This window comes from Harpia harpyja, chromosome 6 (genome assembly GCF_026419915.1).
Source record: "Harpia harpyja isolate bHarHar1 chromosome 6, bHarHar1 primary haplotype, whole genome shotgun sequence".
NCBI classification, from domain to species: Eukaryota; Metazoa; Chordata; class Aves; order Accipitriformes; family Accipitridae; genus Harpia; species Harpia harpyja.
In genome coordinates this window covers 56,514,367-56,534,096 of record NC_068945.1, presented here as the reverse complement: position 1 = coordinate 56,534,096, position 19,730 = coordinate 56,514,367, and the positions used below count along the sequence as shown (strand labels likewise).

Sequence of the window (19,730 nt, the reverse complement as noted above, 5' to 3'; positions counted from 1 at the left end):
TGGAGCTAATAAATAGCCAAGCTCACCTGACTGTCTTTCGTTTCGGTGAAGGCATTACCCTGGGTCTTTTCCCTCTTCTGGCCACTGATTTCCATCAAGCTTTCAGGTATCTAGCATCTTTGAGACCTGTATCCCTACGTTACATTTGACTGAAGTTAACCAACACATTCAAAAGGGAGGAGGACGGACAGCGTACTGAGAGTGCCTTAGAAAAGAGTCTGTTCACATAAATCTGCTTCAGGGACAAATACATTTATTTGCAAGCATAAGCATGCAGAAAAGGCAACGACACCACAGCAATGTACAGAACATTTATTTAGCGTATTGGTCTACAACATCTTGCTATGCCAATGAAAATAGCACCAAAGCAACAGAAGCAATAAATACATACATGACCATTTTAATATTATGGACATTACTATGCAGTGGTCCTAATAACATGTGTAAACGGAAGTTTAGTGTTTAAAGGATGGTAGCTCTTGTACATATGTAAAAGCTAGCAAAGTTCATTTTTTTTTAGTATTTTAGAGAACATGGGTTTGAAGAGTTTAAATGGGTAGTGCAAAAAGCATACACAGTCCCAGGAATGGCCAGGCTTTACATTGAGCTTCCAGCCCCGAAGGAGGGATGGGTGAGGCTGTGTCCCCAGCCTGTCCTCCGGAACACGAGGGGCCGGGCAGCCCTTCCCCGTGGCACCGGCCAGCTCGCTGGGGAAGCAGGGCAGCAAATTCAGAGCATCTCAGCCCAGGCCGGACCCAACCTCCTCTTCCAGAGCAAGCACTGTCAGCACCAGGCAGGCGGACATGCTACCTGCAGCCAGACGGGCTCAGGGGGGCTGGCACCCCTCTGCATGGTGTCTTCAGAAACCAATGGGTAGAAAAGCCAGCGCTCAACATACCTGGGTGTCCATATCTCCTTGATTTGCCCTCCGAAGTGCAAGCATTTAATTTTGACCTGCACAGCACTTTTGGTGCCTGCGTGGTGTCAGCCCGTGTCCAGCCCATGGCGGGAGCAGGGCTGTGGGTTCACACCAGCTCCAGCTCTGCCTCGGGACACACCAGCCGCTTCAAACTGCAGCCCCCGCTGGATTCAATTAAGGTGTTTTTTTCCTCTGGACAGGACTTGACCAGGGAGCAATGCTTGAGTCAGAAACAAAGACAAGCCTTGAGGCAGAAGGTCTTGTAATATTTCTAAGTTAATCTATAATCGTAGTGCTTTTACTCTTAAAAGATAAAGTAAGTAAGATGGTGTTGTGATTAAGGTGCAGAATATCTAATTTGAGAGGTGCATAAAAGGAAATCAAGGAGTGCTATCTATCAGGAAGATAACTAAAAGGATCAAGTCTTCCCCCATCCTCACTATAAATCTTTCACTGAGAAGAACTACTAGCTTATAAAGAACAAGAATTTCAAAAAAATAAAAATGAAAAAGGAGACATGTTAAACACTACCTAACAAGCTTCATGACATGAGCACAAAAGTCTTAAATTCACTGTCATAAATTCAATACCATCAAAAGATTCAGCTACTATGTCCTTAGAGACGGTACTGTGTAAAGTCAAGCACAATATTAAAAGACACTGAAATCTTTAATATATTTTAAATATTTTAAACTCATATATCTGATTCACAGAAATATCACAGAGGCATCATCAACCATTTTTTCCCTTCTGTCACATTTTTTTATAGATGTGCCACCATTTCTGCAATTAGAAATGGCCCAAACGTTTACAGAAAATGGATGAGCCGGAAAACTGCCCTTGCAGACACGATTACATCCAATCATCATGCCTACTCCAATAAACACACCCAAATATGCCAAGATTAATACCTGCATATGTTTAAATCACCACTTTGAAAGAGATCAGATTTAAGGCATCCCACCTATTCCCAGAGGCAGCATGCAGTGATTATTCCTTACAGGTATTTTCATGGGGAAAATACCTTGTTCAAAAGTACTGAATGTTGTGATACTACCATATATAAAACTCTCTCCTTTTCATTTCACATTTAGGGCACATAAGCCTTTATTTTCTGTTTAAATGTACTAATCTTCTTAACGGTATAATCAAGCCTCTAATATATAATATTATCAGTTTATATTTAGAAGGAATAACCGTCCCGTTAGTGGTGATGGACATATCTCTCCATTCATCTGACTGAATTACCCTGGATAAATCCTTTTCCCCAATTCATTTTTGCAGAGACAGCAAGCGGCTTTATTTTATTTAAAAGCAAATCAGACAGTTGCAAGATATTTATAGTTAATATGTAAAAATCCTGCTTTAAGTTTGAGAAACGTTTCTTTCTTCCTCTGTTTCTCACAGGGAAGTGTTCCAGTTTGTAGCTTTTCAAATAACATGGGATTTTGCAGGCTATAAATTCAACAAAAGGTATTCCTACAGTGAACAAGTCACAAAAACTTAAATTATGTTTGCATCCTTCCACCGCTTTGTGCTCTTGGAAAGTAAAAATGAGCCTGAGCCTTTGGGTCCATTTAAGTAAGTTTATATTTAAGCATATCACAGGACTCTTCTTTTTCTCTAAGCAGAACTGGGAGATGTCCCAGTAATTCCTAATTCCTGCCCAATATATTACCAGCTTTGTACCACATAAAAGGTGCCCCCACCAATACAAAACCTAAGCCAGATCTAAGTCACAGAAATGTGGTCTTCCTGGGAGATATTAAAGGGGGATTTTCAAGACACCAGACAGTCGGGCTATCTTTTGGCATATGATAGGAATTATGTTAGGCCTGCCATGACACAGACAGTAAGCGTAATAAACAGCTGCTAAATACCCAGGATCCTGAAATATATATTAAGATCTCTGCCACCCCACTCACATATGTTTCCTTGTGGCACCTCTTCTGATTCCAAAGAGCACATTAAATGATTAGCCACCCAACATGTATAACTATTTATCCCAGCAGCGATCTGATTGCCTGCAACAGAAAAGATCAAGAAGCAACAAAACAGCCAGGTATGTAACAAAGGACATCATGGAATATGCTCTGAAGTGTATAACTAAAAGAAATGTATTATTATACTTTCATTATACCTAAACATTTCCAAATTGTTAAGAGGAATAGAAGAAATGTGATGTGTTATTATCATTCATTCCTGGTTTGCCTCAATGGTAAATACCTATACAAGGTACCAGCAGGTAAAAGCAAAAACCAAAAAGGCCATGAAATTCCGGTCTAGCTAATTACAAAGGCATCAATCTCTCTTTATACCAGAGCACAGTGTTCTTGATGTAAAAAAAGCACAAAGAAGATGATTCCCCTCTAATTCAAATTCATTACAACCACTCTGCATGCTAAACATAATAAACACATGTTAAATTCAGCAGAAGAGATGAGAACGGAACTGGCACGCAGCTGGAACGTCATCCAGATCGTTTGACCGGGGCATTTTTTTTCCTACCGATACATCTGCCTAGCAGTTTTTGGGGGAGTTACTAGACAGAAGCTGTCAGTCCAGCTACATTCTCTGAGCAATGAGCCCAGCTCTTTGAAAAAGGAGAAAAGAGGGGAATAATCTGGTAAACTGAAAGTCTGACTGCTCCCTCATGCATGGTCATCCCTTCTGCCTCACCTTTCTGCACCTGGACGCTGGGGTCAGGCTTGCCCCGACGCAGCACTGCCCCAAGAGGGGTGGAAACTGCCATCCAGATGTCTGGCTCGAGGAGTAAATCAGTAAAGTTTTCAAGAAGAGAGTAGAGTTAAAGCTTGTCCTGCTGCCCAAAGCTTTTGTGTCATCACTCATATTACAAGATGCATCAAGGAGCTGTGGGTTTTGCTGGCACTGATCCTCTCATGGGGACCACAGTCCTCCTCCACCTTGGAGCATTAAAAGCTGGAGCGCTCCAAGACATCAGACAGAACATGCAATTTTTATCAACGATTTGGCCAGTGTAAAGATTTGAGGTACTATGCTTACTAGCATCTGCATGAGTTCTGCACTTCGTAGCAAATCTACGTGCTCTAAGAGAAAATACGTCAATTAGGAAGAAAAGGTTCCCTGTTTCTGACTGCTTGCATGTAGAGAATACTTGGTAACTGCAACAAGTGCAGGCTTTGTAAATCAGGAATGAAAGGTTAATAGTTACGGTGCAAGTCACTCAATAGTGTTTCTTAGCAGTTAGCAATGTGCAGTCGGAAGAAATATTGTACTGCAAATAATTTTAGGATGTGTTTTCTCGAATTGAAACTGTTGCGAATAGCAGGAGAATGTGATCTCTACTGTAATCTCACTGATTGGGAAAAAGGCACTTGGGGGGAGTTGGACATTGGGGTTTTGGGCAAGGTCCCAGAAGAAGAGTAGCCAGTGTGTAATACACCACCACTGCTGCTCAAAGACAGTTTAGAGTTTAAAAAAACAATTTGTACTAAGAAAACAGCCAGATGCCATCGCATTGGCTTTCCCTCGGTGATGAATGGCATGAAAGCTCCCTAACATCTGCTACCACTTGATGAAACAAAACTTACATCTCTTTGAGTGAAAAGGTCCACAGATGCTCACTGGAGTAATCCGGGCTGCCTGAGGCTGGGGAGGGACTGGTGCTGCCAGCCCCAGCCAAACCCGCACCTTTTCATCTCCGCTGGTTGAGGCAAATTCTGCAAACATCACAGCTCCGCTGTAACTCCATTGTACTCCATAACTGCATTAACTACAGGTTGAAGGAAAAGCAGGGCAATGAAGAACATAGGGAATCATTTCCCTGAATGAAATAAACCTGCATCTCCAAGCCAATTTCCATGTCTGCTCTGAGCTGTTCATTTCTATTTGAGGAGGACAGCCCTATAAATATTATTCCTTGAAAAAAAGAGAATCTTAAGAGACATGAACGCCTGTTTGTCTAGTTAAATGAATGCCAATTCTATAGATGCATTATAACAGGTTTTCAAGTTCGGAAGCAGAAATATCCTTTAACTGTAGACATCCAGAAGGAGCCAAGTGACAGATCTCCTCTAAGCCTTTTTTACTGAACACTGAATGAGGGAAAAGATTTCTGCTGAAAAAGAAAACTGAACAATGACTAGATGTAAAGGAAAATGTGGTCAACGTATACATCAGAAGCCACATAGCAACCGCAGGTATCATTATAGAAAACATGAGTTTGTTACCTTGGAAATGTCAGTATTGCTACCAACTGCACTTTGGTGCCTTAAAGAGCGAATGATTATTCTGTAATTTATTTTGGGAACAAATGTGAGGAGAGTGGTGAGGGTTACTTGTCTGAATCGGATCTGTTCAGTGGCCGGAAATTAAATGGTCAACTTGTCAGAAGTAGAACTGTTCGATTTTTGGTTCAGTGACCAAAATGAAAAGAAAAAGAAAGAAAAAGAGATCAGCTTGGGTTAACATAAAAGGAGAAGTACTGAGGGGTTTAGCACAAAAAAATAAATTAAAATATCAGTTAGGTCAATATGAAAATCTTCAATGAACCCAAAAAAATTAGATAAAGAATTTTGTTCAAGCAGAAAAGTCTCATTTTCTGATTATGCAGCCAACTTCTTTTTTTTCTTTTTCACAGTCAGTTTCACAATTAAGATACCTTTTCAAACCAAAAATCAAAAATACGTTTTGAAAATATCAGTAATATATTTCAAATGCTTCACTTCCCCATTTTCCATTAAAACATTTACCAAATTCTACTCAAATACATTGTCAGTTGTTATCCTTCGCAAAACCAGATTTTAAATGAATTCACTATAAACATGGCAATTCCAGCCAAATCAATTCTAAAGTCTTGTGTCTCATGCAAGAATACTATCAACTTGAAAACCTATCTGATGGGGTATCAGTCATCAGCGAATCAACTATAATATTTGGAAAGCATAAAAATATTTGCCAGAGGTTTTCGGTCTTCGTACTAAGCAGAATGAAGTTCCGAAGGCTACAGTCTTTTTGGGCCAGTCAGAAGAATTGCTCTACAAAAATGTTTAACGCTGGAGTTTAGCCAGAGATCCTTTTTTTCAAACATACTAGGAACTTTTTTTTTACAGCACTTTATAGTACTGACTCTTTAATTGTGATACCTGGCATCCCCACAAGCTGCTGCGCTGCAATGCTGGGCAGCACTTTGTTAAACCAGGATCTTTGCCTTGGCCAGTTGTGCTGTTTTGTTTCTCTCTGCAGTTCTTGGTATCGATAATTGTTTCATCCAGTGTCCAGATGAATGTGTCTAATTCTGGAAGGAGGGTTGTTTTTTTTCTAGCAGCGCATTTCCTCTGTGAAATAGGAACACTGGAAGGTTTTTGTGGCCTGGAAGCCACAGCTTGTTTAGCCAGAAAGATAAATATTATCTATATTTCTTGTTCTTTCCTATCTGTTGTATTGTCCTGGGGAGCAGTGGGAGAAGTGGAAGGCAAACGGCGGAGACCTTGCCAAGCCCCGTGAGTGATGAATGACTTCTCACATCCCAGGGCCTGACACGAAGAGAGGCCACAGAGGGTCGTGCTGCTGTTTTCAGATGTTAAAAAGGCCGATCACCTACTCATTGCTTTCACTTCTAGCACTCCCATGCAGGACCCACGGGCAGACCCAGCTCTGCCACGGGGTATTCCTCTGCAAGAGCATGGGCAACCTACACAGGAAGGCTGATTTTCTGTGTCCTTGCTAACTCATTTATTAGTATACTTCCAGACATGTTGAATAATGTGACCACAAAGTACCTCCCAGCCACAGAGAGAAGAATATTCCCAGATTTCTCCAAGTCTTCCGGCTTGTGAGTGTTAGGTGCTCTCTCTTTTCCCTTTTCCTTCCCTCCTCTCCACTATAATGTGCACAGCACATGGACAGACTGTCAACTTTCACAGTTTCCCCATGCGTTCCCAGGGAGCATCCTACATACACTACCCATGGACAACCAACACGCAAATCCCTTCAAACGCAAGCTGGGACAGGCCAGGAACTGCCTGCGGTTGCGGTGCGGCAGGATAAGGAGGGGAAAACAGCATTTGTTCCCAGATGCACGCCTGTGCATGAAAGGGAGCTTGTTTGACGGATTTCCCTGTACGAACTGGGGTTTTTCTTTGCCAACTTTTGATTATCTAACTGCACTCTCAAAATGACGTCAGGGGGATGGAAAGAGGGAAGCGGTGAGGCCCCTTACGCTGTGTGGTTTTCACCAGCTGGACCGCTCTGTGTACAGCCACATGGTGGCCAGGCACTGGAGGGGGGACAAAGGAGCCAGCGTCCAGCCACCCATGGCAGCAAGGAACGATGAGCCGGAGAGGAGGACACACAGCCACAGCCAGATCTGGGGTTGGCAGGCAGACCCTCTTCTTGCCTTTCAGCTCTGTCACGTCATACCCGTTTATTTACAAAACTATCCTTCAAGCAGACATGGGGAGGAATAAATAACTCTGGCTAATCTGAGGCAATCATAATTTTGCTAAGCATGGTGCAAGAGCTCTTAGCATTTTGTCTCAGTCTGGTTTATAACTCGATCCCCTCAGCCCGATGTGTACGGCCCTACCTCCTGTGAGAAACAAGCAGCCATAGACATGCATGCATATGTGTGAGTAGATGCCATTCAGGGAAACACACACAGCTCTTCAGCCCAATCTCTGATGATTAATCTGCTCACCCTGCTGAAGAAGAGCGAGGGCGCTGAAGTTCCCCCTGCGCTGTATCTTGCAAAACCAAAGAGAGAAACCAGTGACCACCCTGCACGTCTGCATGCCCTAAGGCTTCTGCCTCAGGAGGAGACACAGCAGTAGTTTTACCGGCAGCTTCACAAATATTTCCAACCCCTAGTGAACCCCTACACCCAGAAGGCTGGGCTTATTAATAAGACTTCTCATCCACCAAACCTAAATCAAATTTTACTCGGGCAGCTCAACCAAATACTCTGAACTCTCCCCTGGAGCTGCTCCCTCCTCTGAGCAGGCAGAGAGGAGGAGGGGAGGAGGGGATGGGGCCAGAGGCATGCGGGGCCACCATCCATCTGATGTCCTCCCCTGCTGGCACCCGGCCCTTCAGCAAGGAGGTGGGGACAGGCTGTCCCCCAGGCTGGCACACCACCTCCCTCTTGGGGAGCGGGGCAAGGCATCCTCCCAGAGAGGGTCTGTGGGGAGCACTGGTCCCGCCGCAGGGCTAGATACACCCTGTGGTGTTTGTCACCCTGGGACATGGGAAACGGGCAGCACTGAAGCACTTGCACAGGTCAGAGAGAAACCTGCAGCGCACAAAATTTTAGGAAGAAGGTAGAAGTCTGAAAGAAGGGGTTTTTTTGAAAACTTAGGGTAGTGTAATGTGAAGCTTGCACCTGAAGGGAGATGGATTTGTCGCCTGCTGTCACTCAGGGCTCTTGCAGGTTGAACTTCAACAGATGCGGGCTGGAAAAGCGCCATTGATTTCACCCCCTGAAGAGATGCCTGTGAAACTCTCACAACCAATATTAATATCAAAGTGCCTGGAGAGGAGCAGGGATCAGCCTCCTCTGTTTTGTTCCCAGGATGAAAAAATATGGCAAGAGGGACCTTACAAAGACTGCGAAAAACAGCCTCCCCTTTGCAATGAAAGCCTTTGGGAAAGTGTCCAGGGAACTCCTCACCTGCTCCTCTGCAACTTTCACAGGCCACTCGTGTCCGGTCCCCCCAAACACCTCCTGCTTTCTAGACTGAGATGTTCACATAAAGGGCATTGCCTACAACAGGTCGTGAGGAAACACTACAAGGTAACAGTCAGGGATGTCCTCATTCCCCAGGAAGACCAAGGATCCCACTGGGGTGGAGGAAGAGTAGCCTTGTGGAGATCACTACTGGCATGCAAAAACCACATATACCAACCAGTCTCCCCAAACAGAAAGCCACGCTGACAGCGGCAGGACGAGGGTGAATAGCCAACAACTGCACCAAACGGAGTCTGGACACAGGTGATGCTGCGGTTGGTGAGACGAAGAACGAGCCCACAGGTGCCTCTGCCTGAAGCTCGGCTGAACCCAGCTGCCCAGGAAACACTGTGGTGCCCGGGAGGCATCAGCTGCTCCAGACGGTTGCAGGAGATGATGGCAGCGAGCCTGTGGCCCTGTGCCCAGCCTTTGGGTACCATCTCCAGCCCCAGCCAGGACCTCTCCAGCTGTAGAAGGACTGAGTAATGCCTGGTGCCAGACTGTGGAATAAACGGGCACAAGCCTTAATGCCCCTTGCAAACCCCGGTTCTCCCTCTCCAAGCAGGACGTACACCTCGCTGACATTGCCTTATTTAAGGCAAATGCTTAATGAGAGATATATTAAACCAAAACAAAGTCTTCAAAAAAACCCATCTCCATGGCCCTGCTCTTCCCTTTAGGAAAAGAGTAAAAAAGGTGTCACCATGGGAGGCATCTGAGCACTGGGGGGGACCTGGGAGAAGGTCCCACGGGCATGGACCAGGAGGATCTCTGCCTCCATGACACCACCGTCCATTGGCACAGCCCAGCCTGCGCCACGCAAACTGCCTGACACACGCTATGACTTTCATTTTCAAGGTCTGACCTGAGGGGAGGGGGAATGGAGGAAAACCGCCCACCGAAGAAGAAGGCATCGTCTGACAAACTGGGAAGTCTTTTCCACAAGCAATCTGTTCTTGGGCTTTGACAGATGTTAAAAGTTGCACTGTCAGAGTTTGTCCTATGTTTATCCCAGAGGCTAGTCACAACTGGGGCTGGGGGGGAAAGTGGGAATTACACAAATATTCCAGACACACATTTGCACTCTGTGCACCTTTCATGCCCGATGAAAAGGCAGGAAATGTTAGCACAAAGAAAGGAAGCATGTTAAAAAGACTGAACCTTTCATCAGAGACTATTGAAATTCTCATAACAAGGGCCACTATGAAAGGTTGCTTATTCTCAGAGGTAAGACAGTGCCGTTTCCTTCCCTCTCCATGCAGCAAACACTCATGACAATTCTAAGCCACAGCTGTAGGGCATGAGACACACAAAGCAAATAAAGGTTGCATCTGAATCCATCTCAGTTGTATCACCACGGCTATGATCAGATTGAAAATTGTACTTCAACCAGTCAATATGCAAATAAAATGCTACAGTATTTCAATAGCAGTGGCCTTCAAAAATCCAGATTAAGGGAACAATAAGGAAAATGAGAAATGCCACCGGTCTGACAGTCTCGCTCTGTTCTACCTAATGAACCAACACGGTTTTGGTGGAATAATCAATGTGGGAAACATTGGAGAAATGTACTACATGCCACCACAGCACAGTAACCTACTTATAGGTTGTTTACTGGTCACCTTAGGTCTTGAAGTAGAAGGTTTATATCTTGTTTTGTATACATCTATTTATATCTAATTACAATTATTAATTATTTATAAAAACAATATCTTTTTAAAAAAAATTTTGACTTGAAAGCAGTTAGTAGGGGCAGCTTTTAGCAACAAATCCCACAGATAAATTATACATATTAAAAAATATCTCCTTTAAGCTCAGAAAGCAGAAAATATGTGCGATATCCCCACTGAAACAGTATTTTTGCACCCTTTCACCATTGATAGGCTTCTTTTCTTCCTTGACTTCAATGCTGGGTGATGTGCTATGGGAAAGCTGGCACACACGCCAGCCCCCACACCGAGCTCTGGGCCTCGGACGGTGAACTCACTGAGGCAGAGATCATTTTTTAATGTATACAGACAAGCCCAGCGTAGTCTGCCCTATGCAAACCCATAATACCAACAATACCGTTTCTGTCCTACAGTCAGATGTCACCTGACAAATGTGGGTCAGGCCGGCACGCCATGCTGACTTTGATTTCTGTTATTTGGGGCAATCAAGTCTCCCTTGCAGGGGGGAGCAGCCCCCTGATGGGGGGAGAAAGGATTTAACCAGAGATTACATCTCTTCTGCAAATTTGCAAGAAAGGCTCATTTAGGCCTTTGCGGACCTTCTACCTCCTTTCATCAATCCCATGCCTGACCACATCGTTGACTGAGCCATCTGCTGACTGCTGATTTGGCCCACGAATTAGAGCGATGACAGCTGAACCCGTTAAAATTAAGCGTCTTCCCTAGCAAAACACAGTTTGTAAGAGGCTGTCAGCTGTGACCTTGCCTACCTTTTTCTTTTATAGGTTGGCATCCTTCATCAGTTTCTGGTCAAGAGACCTTAAAAGCACAGGTTTTTAAAATTTGCAAAGACACACCACATGAACTCTGGGGCCAGACAAAAGCTTCAGAAATATAGACAAGCCATTGGCCAACATCAAGATTTAGAAACCCATGTTCACTCAAAAACACACTAAGTAAGGCTCAGATCTGATAAATTCAAGCAGAACATCTAAAGAACAGGCCACAGTATTCAGAAATCAGCCTTGCTTTTGCAAAAGTTCACTTTATGCAAGAAAATGCTAAATACAGCAGAGCACAGTCAGGGTGCACTCCAGGGGCTTCGGTGGATGAGGACATTTTTAGTAAATGCTGACCCCAGATGAAATTTTTATGTGCTACGAAACCCTTATGCAGCTGCAAGATATTGCTAGGGACCTCAGAGGAAAGAAGAGACCTGAAGACCAAGGGTCTTCCCCATTCTTAATAACTCCCTCTCCATTGCTACCTATTGCCAGCCTCACATTTTTAATTTAAGTGTCCCTTAAGAGTTATAGAAAAATCCCTGGAGCTAACTGGCCTCCCATGAGCAAAAATTTCTCCACGCCTCTTTAATTCAAAACAAAAAATGACAGAAGACTCCATTCTTCCAAAGATCAGAGGAGGCTGTAAGTGGATGAGATGAAAGTTTTTGAGGGAATACCCTGCAAAAGACTCAAGAAGCTGACCTGCTTCTCAGGCTGATGCCGGAAAACACGGACCGAAATCTGCTCTTCTGTTAGCAATGCACCATCACTAACATCACCTCCTGTGCACTCTTTACTTCTACTGGTTCACAAAAAGCTTCCTACACTTTGGCATAACTGGTAGAGAAAGTATCCATAAGTGAGTTTCTGCAGCTCAGTTATAATCCGGTTTATACCTCAACCAGCATCACTGCTTACTCACCAGTTATTTCCTCTCTTCCCCTCTCTCACTTTGAACTCCAACACCTTTTTATTTTTTAATAATCTGATCAATAAGAATTTGCAATGAACATACCCACCACATAAAGCGGGTACCAGAAATGTAAGTAACCTTAATGAAAACAGATACTAAGTCACAATCTGTATTTCTTATATAGAGCGGTTAATAACAAAGGTGGAATTGGCCAGACTGTAAACAACTTTTTATCAGTGCTGAAAGAGTGCATAACTACCACTTAAAATAGTTGAAAACTTTTTTTTTACAACCTATCAAAGCAATGGTTCCAGACAATATACAGTATATCTAAGAATAGTAACAGTCATTGATGGAAACTGATAACATTTGGGGACTGAAGGTTAATCCGTTCTGGGGAAAAAAAAAAAAAAAAAAAGAAACAATGGAGAGTGAAATAGAAACTCAAGTCTCATTAAAGAAAACTATTTTAAGGGCCGAATGATGAGTTTTAACATCAATCACGGGAAAACAGTTCAAAGTTGTTCCTAAAAGTTCTAAATTTGAAACCTTGGGAAAAAGGCACTGCTTGCAGTGACAGCAAAAAAAATTCTAAGGGATAAGAAAAATATGGTGTAAAGGTAATCCATTTGTATTTTTTAAACACTACATAATCTGACTGTTCATTTTTAGGTTTCTGTGATTAAGGGCAGTGAAGACTCAATGTTCAGTCAAGTTTATCCTTTTTTCTTTATGCTTTTCCAATGTACTTATCTGCCTGTAAATCATGGTACACGCTCTCAGCACCAAAGGCGCGTTGACATGGGTAATCAAAATTGACCGCAGATTGGAAATGAACCCAAAAGAACTTGTATAAAAATTTATACTGTTGTTGGTTTTTTTCCTAAAGAAATTATATTCTGCTCTGCAGATTACAGTGGAAGGCCCAGGAGAAAAAGAAAACGGGAGCATTGCTATCTACCAGAAAAGCTATGAGCAAGCCAAGTGGGCCCTGATGCAGCTCTCCAAACAGGCGACCACCACTTGGCTGGAAGGAAGCTGAGCAGGTGCCTACATTAAACCAGTGCACACTTTGTCAGTTTGCATTTGAGCAAGTGCTTAAGTGCTTTGCCAGCTCAAGGACTTAATTAAATTTGAAATAAGCTAATTCAAGGAATAAAAGTCTGCCAAAGGTAATAAAATTGTTTACCAATTTATCAAGTCAGTCCTGTATATAAAAGAGCGTATTTATATGCAGCGTAGGTCTGGTCCTATTCAATCAGTGAATGCATTTTTAAATATTTACTGATTGCGGGAATAGGGCCAAATCTGGAGTATTTTTAAGGGTTAGGGGAGAAGTGCTAAAGCCCAAAGTATCTAATTTAACTATGCAAAGTAGGGAATATTACTGCCTTCATTTTTAACAGCAAGTTGTCGGCTGATTTTTTTTTTAATCGGAATTTTTTCTCCTCCAGCCCTTGCTGTATGGTTTCATCCAATTCACTCCTCTTTGAACTCAATGCTCTTGGATGCTGCCTGTCACCCATCCCTCTTGAATGAGAGGGCAGTAAGTGTAAAACGGGGCATCACTGGAACTTGTGAAGAGTGGGAGCAGTGTATTTTTATATGCTCTCTGAGCAGGTGAATTTGCTTTGTACATATGTAAATGTCCCTTTGTCTTGTGCTTTTGTACTGCATCTCAAAACTCCACCTCTGCGTCCCCACAAGACCGCCTTTAAAGTTTGATTTTTAAATGACAAATGCTCAACCAGTGCAGACTGGCATGTTTCAGTTAACATTAAACTGCCTTATATAAAAGCCCCGATCGCTTCAAATTCTTTTTTTCAGATTGTCTACTTTGGGTTGGGTTTTTTTTCTTGTGCTATATTTAACATTGATAATTGTTATATTTAAAAATATTCAAATGAGCTATTTCAAAATATCTAACTGAATAAGCGTGCTTAGCTCAAGGGTACGTCGGCTGCGCTGTGCATAGCAATCAGGCAGCGCTTCTTGTCTTTTTTTGGCACAGGTAAGCGTTTAATCAACGCACAAAACTGCAGAAAATGACCACTGCGAGACAGAAAGAAGAAACGAGGCTGGCGCGCGCCGGGGCGTGCCTACACCTTGTGCTGTGTAAACAAACCGGTTTTCAAGTTCAGTCTGTGGACTTTCTCCCGCGTTCGTGAGAATTAGCGGGATCCCCTGGGCGCGTCCAATTTGTTTATTCTTTCTCGATACAGTGGCTTTAAAAGACACCCCGAAACGCTCTGCTGGCAGCCCCCGGGGGCAGACGCTGGCCGCTGACAGCGACGATGCTGCGGGCAGAGCAGCTGCGCCAGCGCTGCCCGCTTGGCGGACAGAACAGCGCAACCAGGGCGCAAATTTCAGACGGGCGGCGCGGCGGGCACAGAACCCCCGGGGAAGACGCGGCGGCCAGCACCTCGCCGACGGGCCCGGGCCGGGCCGGGCCGCACTGCCGCGCACCCGCGCAGGGCTGCCCGCGGAGGGGGGAGAAGCGCAGGGCGGGCGCGCAGCGCGCAGCGGGGGCGCGCAGGGCCGGGCGAGCGGCGCGCAGCCGGGGCAGCGGCGGCTCCGCAAAATCTCCGGGCGCCCCGGGAGACCGGGGCGGTAAAAAAAAACCAAAACCAAACCCAAAGGAGGCACGGCGGGACGTTCGAAGCCGGCGCGTTTCGCTCTGTCGGAGGCACAAGAGCGGCGGAGAACCCAGCCCTGGCTACCTGGAAGGTCTGGCGCGCGGCTGGGGCGTTTCTCTGCAAGCTGGTATTTTAAAATTTAAACCTCATTTTTAGAGGGCGAGAGGCAGAAGAGCATCTCCGGAGAAACACGCACATCCCTGCTCCTCAGCCCGCAGGGCCGAGGCGGCCGGGCAGCCCTGCCCGCAGCCCTGCTCCCGCGCCCGCCACAAGCCCCTCTCCCCAGACCAGCACCGGGGCTTAAACACCGGCGGCACGCTGGAAAACACGGCAGCGGCGAGGAAAGGGGGTGATTCTGTTATTTACGTGCCTGAAGCGTATTTTTAAAAATCCAGCATTCAAAATTGTGCGAGATGGGAAGTCCAGCTTCTTTTTCTTCCTCTGCACGTTCGTGGTTCAGCAGGTTGAATGCAGTTTACCTGATCTGAGTGTGTATTACGGGCCGGAAGAAATGGGGCTCTAAGGAAAAAAAATCATCTGATGAAGTCATATAATTTACATACGTGGTTTGTTTAAAAGGACAGCGATATTTTAAAAACAAAAGTTTCCTATGAATTTGGTAAAACTATATTGGTAAAGGTTATTCGTGGGCAAAAATTTCGGGAGCCCTTAGGTCGTGTGAAAATGAATATTTGACGTGTTTGGTTTTTTCTGTCTTTGCAGTAAAAAAATCGATCGGCATCTTCACATAACTCAACGATTCAATGATTTACCTAAAACTTGAATTCTGAGCTGGAATGTATCGAGCTCAGAAGTTTTACCAGGGACCATTACGCAGTATCTGTTTCTGAGCAAGGTGCTTTAAACAAATATTGTTATTTCGTCTGACTTTTTATTGCTTACTGCAGAATTAGCTGTTATTACGTAGCATGGCAAAACCTCAAGCAGACACAAAGAGGGAAGAAGGGTCAGTGAATATACCTTCAAGCGGTCTTCCACGGTTATGAATTAAAAAACGTTTCCCACACGGAAGTTTTCTCTACAGCGAAATGGTGATAAGGCTGTTGAACAACGCCGTTGCTGGTGTGCAGGGGCACTCTGCAGCTGAACGCAGTTCTCCACAGCAGCGTACCTGCCCGCGAGGCCGCGGTCAGCCCTGGGCTGTGCCCCTCACCCAAAACGTCACGAAAAGACCCTACTTGCGTGAACAACTTTGCCCGCTCTAGTTGATTCTGCTCAGCCTGGGCGTTTACAAAAAGCGGGTCGGTTTGTTAGTTCCGGGCACGACCTCCCATCTTCAAAGCCACCTGTGAGCTCCCGACCCGCCGCCCTCGCCCGTGGCTCCCGCGTTCCCTGCACGGGGAGCAACAGGCTGGCTGCCCCGGCCGAGGCTGGGTCCGCGGTCCTTGCGAGGACACGTCCCGGTGGCCCGCGAGTGGCAGCCGCCAGCTGCGGCACCGCGCAGCCACCGGGGGAAGGGGCGATGCTCTCGGTGCGAGCCGGCTCCGAAAGCCACCGGAGTGGGAAAGGGACAGGCTTCCAGCGACGTAGGAGGGTCTGGATCCGGCCCCGGGCCGGTTAAGGAGGGGGGACTCGGGATTTTCTCCGGCTCCGGGCAGCGCCTCGCAGGAGCCGCGCCGGGGCAGGGCGAAGCGGCGCCGCGACGGGGGCGGTGGCGGCCCTCCCCGCAGGCCACCCGGGACAGGTGGAGACAAAGTCCCGCACGGCCGGGCAGCCCCAAGGAGCCCTTGGCCGGGGCGGCTGACCTGGGCCGCGGCACACGGCCGCGCGTCTCCGCGGCCGGGGCGCCCGCCCCCCCGCGCCCCCCCCCTCCCCTCCCCGCGGGGCCGGGGGTGCCGCTCCGCGGTGCGGGACCCCCCCACACCCCCCCGGGGCCGCCCGCCGCCGGGGGGACGCGCAGCGCCGAGCGCGGCGGGCGCCTCCACCTACCGTGGTACTCCTGGCCGGGCACGTAGGCGGCGGGGCTGCCCGCGATGTGTAGGGCGATGAGCACCTCGCCCTGCTCGCCGTCGCCCTCCAACTCGCCGTGGTGGGTGCAGAGGAAGAAGAAGGGCGAGAAGCGGGCGCGGGGGGCGGCCGCCCGGCCCGCCGCCAGGAGGGCACCCAGGGCGGCCAGCAGGCAGGGCCAGCCCCCGGGGACGCCCCGCCGCCGCTCCATGCTGCTGCCGCCGGCGCCGCTGGGGCATCCAGGGCACGGCGGGGCCGCCGCGCCGCTCCGCTCCGCACGGGACGGGGCGGGACGGGACGGGGCGGGCGCTGCCCCCCGCCGCGGCCCGCGGGAGTTCGTGGGGAGGCGGGCGCGGGGCGCGGGGCGCGGGGCGCGGAGCGGAGCGCGGCGCGGGCAGGGGCGGCCCCTCCGCGCCCGCCGAAGGCTGCGCCGTCCCCGCCTGCCGCTGCCGGGGTGCGGGGCACGGAGCTAGGAGCGCGAGGGCTGGGAATAATTTATTTCCCCCGGTGTCGGGGCGGGAGGGAGGGGAAGGTCCCTCCCCTCCTCCTCCTCCGCCTCCTCCGCCTCCTCCTCCTCCGCCGCCGCCGCCGCCGCCGCCGCCCGCTCCTCCCGCTCCTCGCTCTGCGCGCCGGTGCGCGGTGCTGCCGCTGCGGGGACGCGGGCTGCGAGCCGGGCTCCGCTGCCCGCCCTTTGTCTGCCTCCGGGTCCCTTGCCCTGCCCCTGCCTTGCCCCTGCCCCTGCCGCTGCGTCCCCGCCCCAGCTTCTGCCCCTGTCCCCGCTCCTGGGTCCCTACCGCTGCCGCTGCCCTGGCGCCTGTCCCTGTCCTTGCCCTCGGCCCCCCCCCCCCCCCCCCCCGACACCTGAGTCCCTGCCCTTGCTCCCTCCTTGCTCCCGTGTCCCTCTCCCTCTGCCCCCACCCTTGTCTCTCTGCTTCTATCCCTCTATCCACCCTTTTGCCCCAGCCCTCTGTCCCTCTGCTCCAGCCCCTGTCCTTCTGCCCTGTCCGTCTGTCCTTGTCCCTCTCATCCAGCCCCTGTCCTTTCGCCCCTACCCCTCTGCCCCAGCCCCTGCCCCTCTGCCCCTGTCCCTGCCCCAGCCACGGCCCTGCCTCTGCTGTACCCGCACCCACTGCTGGGGAAAAGGGAGATTTTTACTTAGACCTTCTCCACTACCATCTTCAAAATGATAGGCACACACACCCCCAGAGGTGGGCCCCGCAGCTTAGGGAGGTCTGTGTGTGAGTCCCTGGGGAGGGCAGGTCCCCGGGAGGGGGCTTCAGCCCCCCAAGAATGCGTGCCCAGGCCCTTCATCCCAGGAAGAGGAGCAAACCCAGCGGGTACAACAAGGGGGATGAGCAGCTGAGCACGTAACACTGGCAAGTGGAATAATTCATAAAAACATACATTTTTAACAAAGCAGGGCTGGCAGAGGGACCACAGCATCAGGAGACGGGGACAAATCTACCAGAGTTTAAAGCATCCACCACGCTGCTGCTGGATCCTGACCAATGCCCAGAGACAGCCCGGGTGAGCAGTAGTGACATGATGTAATCGGAAAGGAGAGCCTACCTGCCAGCATTTTTGAAGTGCAAAACTGGCACGGTGCAGGGGCTCCCTCCTAGATTGGTTTCAGTGCCAGAGGGAAAGGTTCCCTCCACGGAGGCGTGAGCCACATGCATGGCACCACGCAGCTGCCCTACGTCGGTGCAGGCTGCTTCGCTGGCCCACCTCCCACCCAGCTGACGGAGAGCCCGCGCGTGGTGGCCCGGGGGACATCCTCGCCATCTGCCCGACCTGCCTTTTCCACTAGCTCTGCACCGAGCCCGAGTTCACCACCACCAGCAAAACTTTGCTGCAGTTTCCCATCTTACTGGGTTGCACCTCACTAGGGATGGAGCGAGGCCATGTCCTCGTTGGCTTGGATGAAGAAACGTGCTGTGACGTGATCCTGCTGTAAAGACGAAAGGGACCGGCGGTGCACGGCATAGGGGACCAGGCAGCTCCCACCACCGCTCCGGCTGGCAGGGGTCCCTGGCCACTGCCGTGGAAACTGAGCTCCGCAGCAGCCATCGAGCAGTCAGTCTGGCTTCGAAGCTTCCTTTTTAGCTGGGTTATTTATTTTTCAGATTTGGGTATTTGTTTGTTTGGGGTTTTTTTTAAACATCTGTGTCTCCTCCATAAATTTCAATGCTTGTAAAAGTGACGGACTAATAATATAATTTCCTCATGCCAAAAATCTCATGCAGGCAAAAGCTGTGCGGTCTCACTGGCGAAACCGCTGCCAAAGGGACGTGTTCGCCCTCGTGCGCTCCTGCTTCCTTCCACCGCGAACTCGCCAGCGAGGCCAGGCTGTGCCAGAGGGGCTTCGGCTGAGCAAACGCACCTCGGCTCGTGCCCCCTCTGCCCAGCATCCGTGGAAAGTCAGCCAGTTGGTTTGGGGGGGGCTGCCAGATGTAGCCAACTCTCTTATTTTGTAAAAAAGAAGGTGGCAGGGGAAAGGGGCGATGGGCTCCCACCGCTGCAGAAGGAGGGGATGCTGGCTGCCTCTGCCGGGGTGCCACCATACCAATTGCCAGCAATGCCTTTTCATTTTTTTTTCTCCAAGAGATTATTCCCTAAATAAGCTTGGGAGTGTGGGGGTAGCTAATCTGCCAGCGGATTTCGGGGCTTGGACTAGTGCTCCCTGAAGTCATTGAGATTTGGATAGGGCCCGTGCTGATGAATTTTAGGCAATTTTCTTTGTTTCCAGCAGCTTAGTATCCAGAGCAGCCAGGACTGTTAGTGCAGCCAGCCCACCCCTTTCCTCTACAGGCTGTCTGTGTCACTTACCGATGAGGGGACATTCAGTAATGGAAGGCAAAAAAGGTAATGGCTCCACTTGGAAGCCTTGTGTATCTCCTTAGTCACCTCCTTCCTCCATTTCTTTATGTTATGCTTCTCTCTCTTCCACCCCCCCCTCCTCTTTCTCCTTTGTTTCTTACACTTTCACAAGACCTCTAACCTCTTCTTAGTCCCACGGTCATGGCCTGCCATCTCATCCAGGCTCTGTTGGTGGGGAATCCAGCAGAGACCCCAGACCACTAATATTCAAGGACGCAGGACTCAAAGGGACTGTCTGAGACCTCAAACCCTGT

General features: G+C 48.6%; 1 protein-coding gene across 2 annotated transcripts in view; it reads right to left on the bottom strand.

Moving 5' to 3' along the window:
* The window catches only part of RELN (reelin), a 307,068-nt gene extending 289,977 nt beyond the window's left edge, over positions 1–17,091 (bottom strand). For both annotated transcript variants that reach the window (XM_052789505.1, XM_052789506.1), the window contains exon 1: positions 16,579–17,091. In XM_052789505.1, the coding sequence (XP_052645465.1) occupies positions 16,579–16,807 (229 nt within the window). In that variant the 5' untranslated portion in view covers positions 16,808–17,091. The remainder of the gene's footprint in view (positions 1–16,578) is intronic.
* Positions 17,092–19,730: the final 2,639 nt, after the last annotated feature.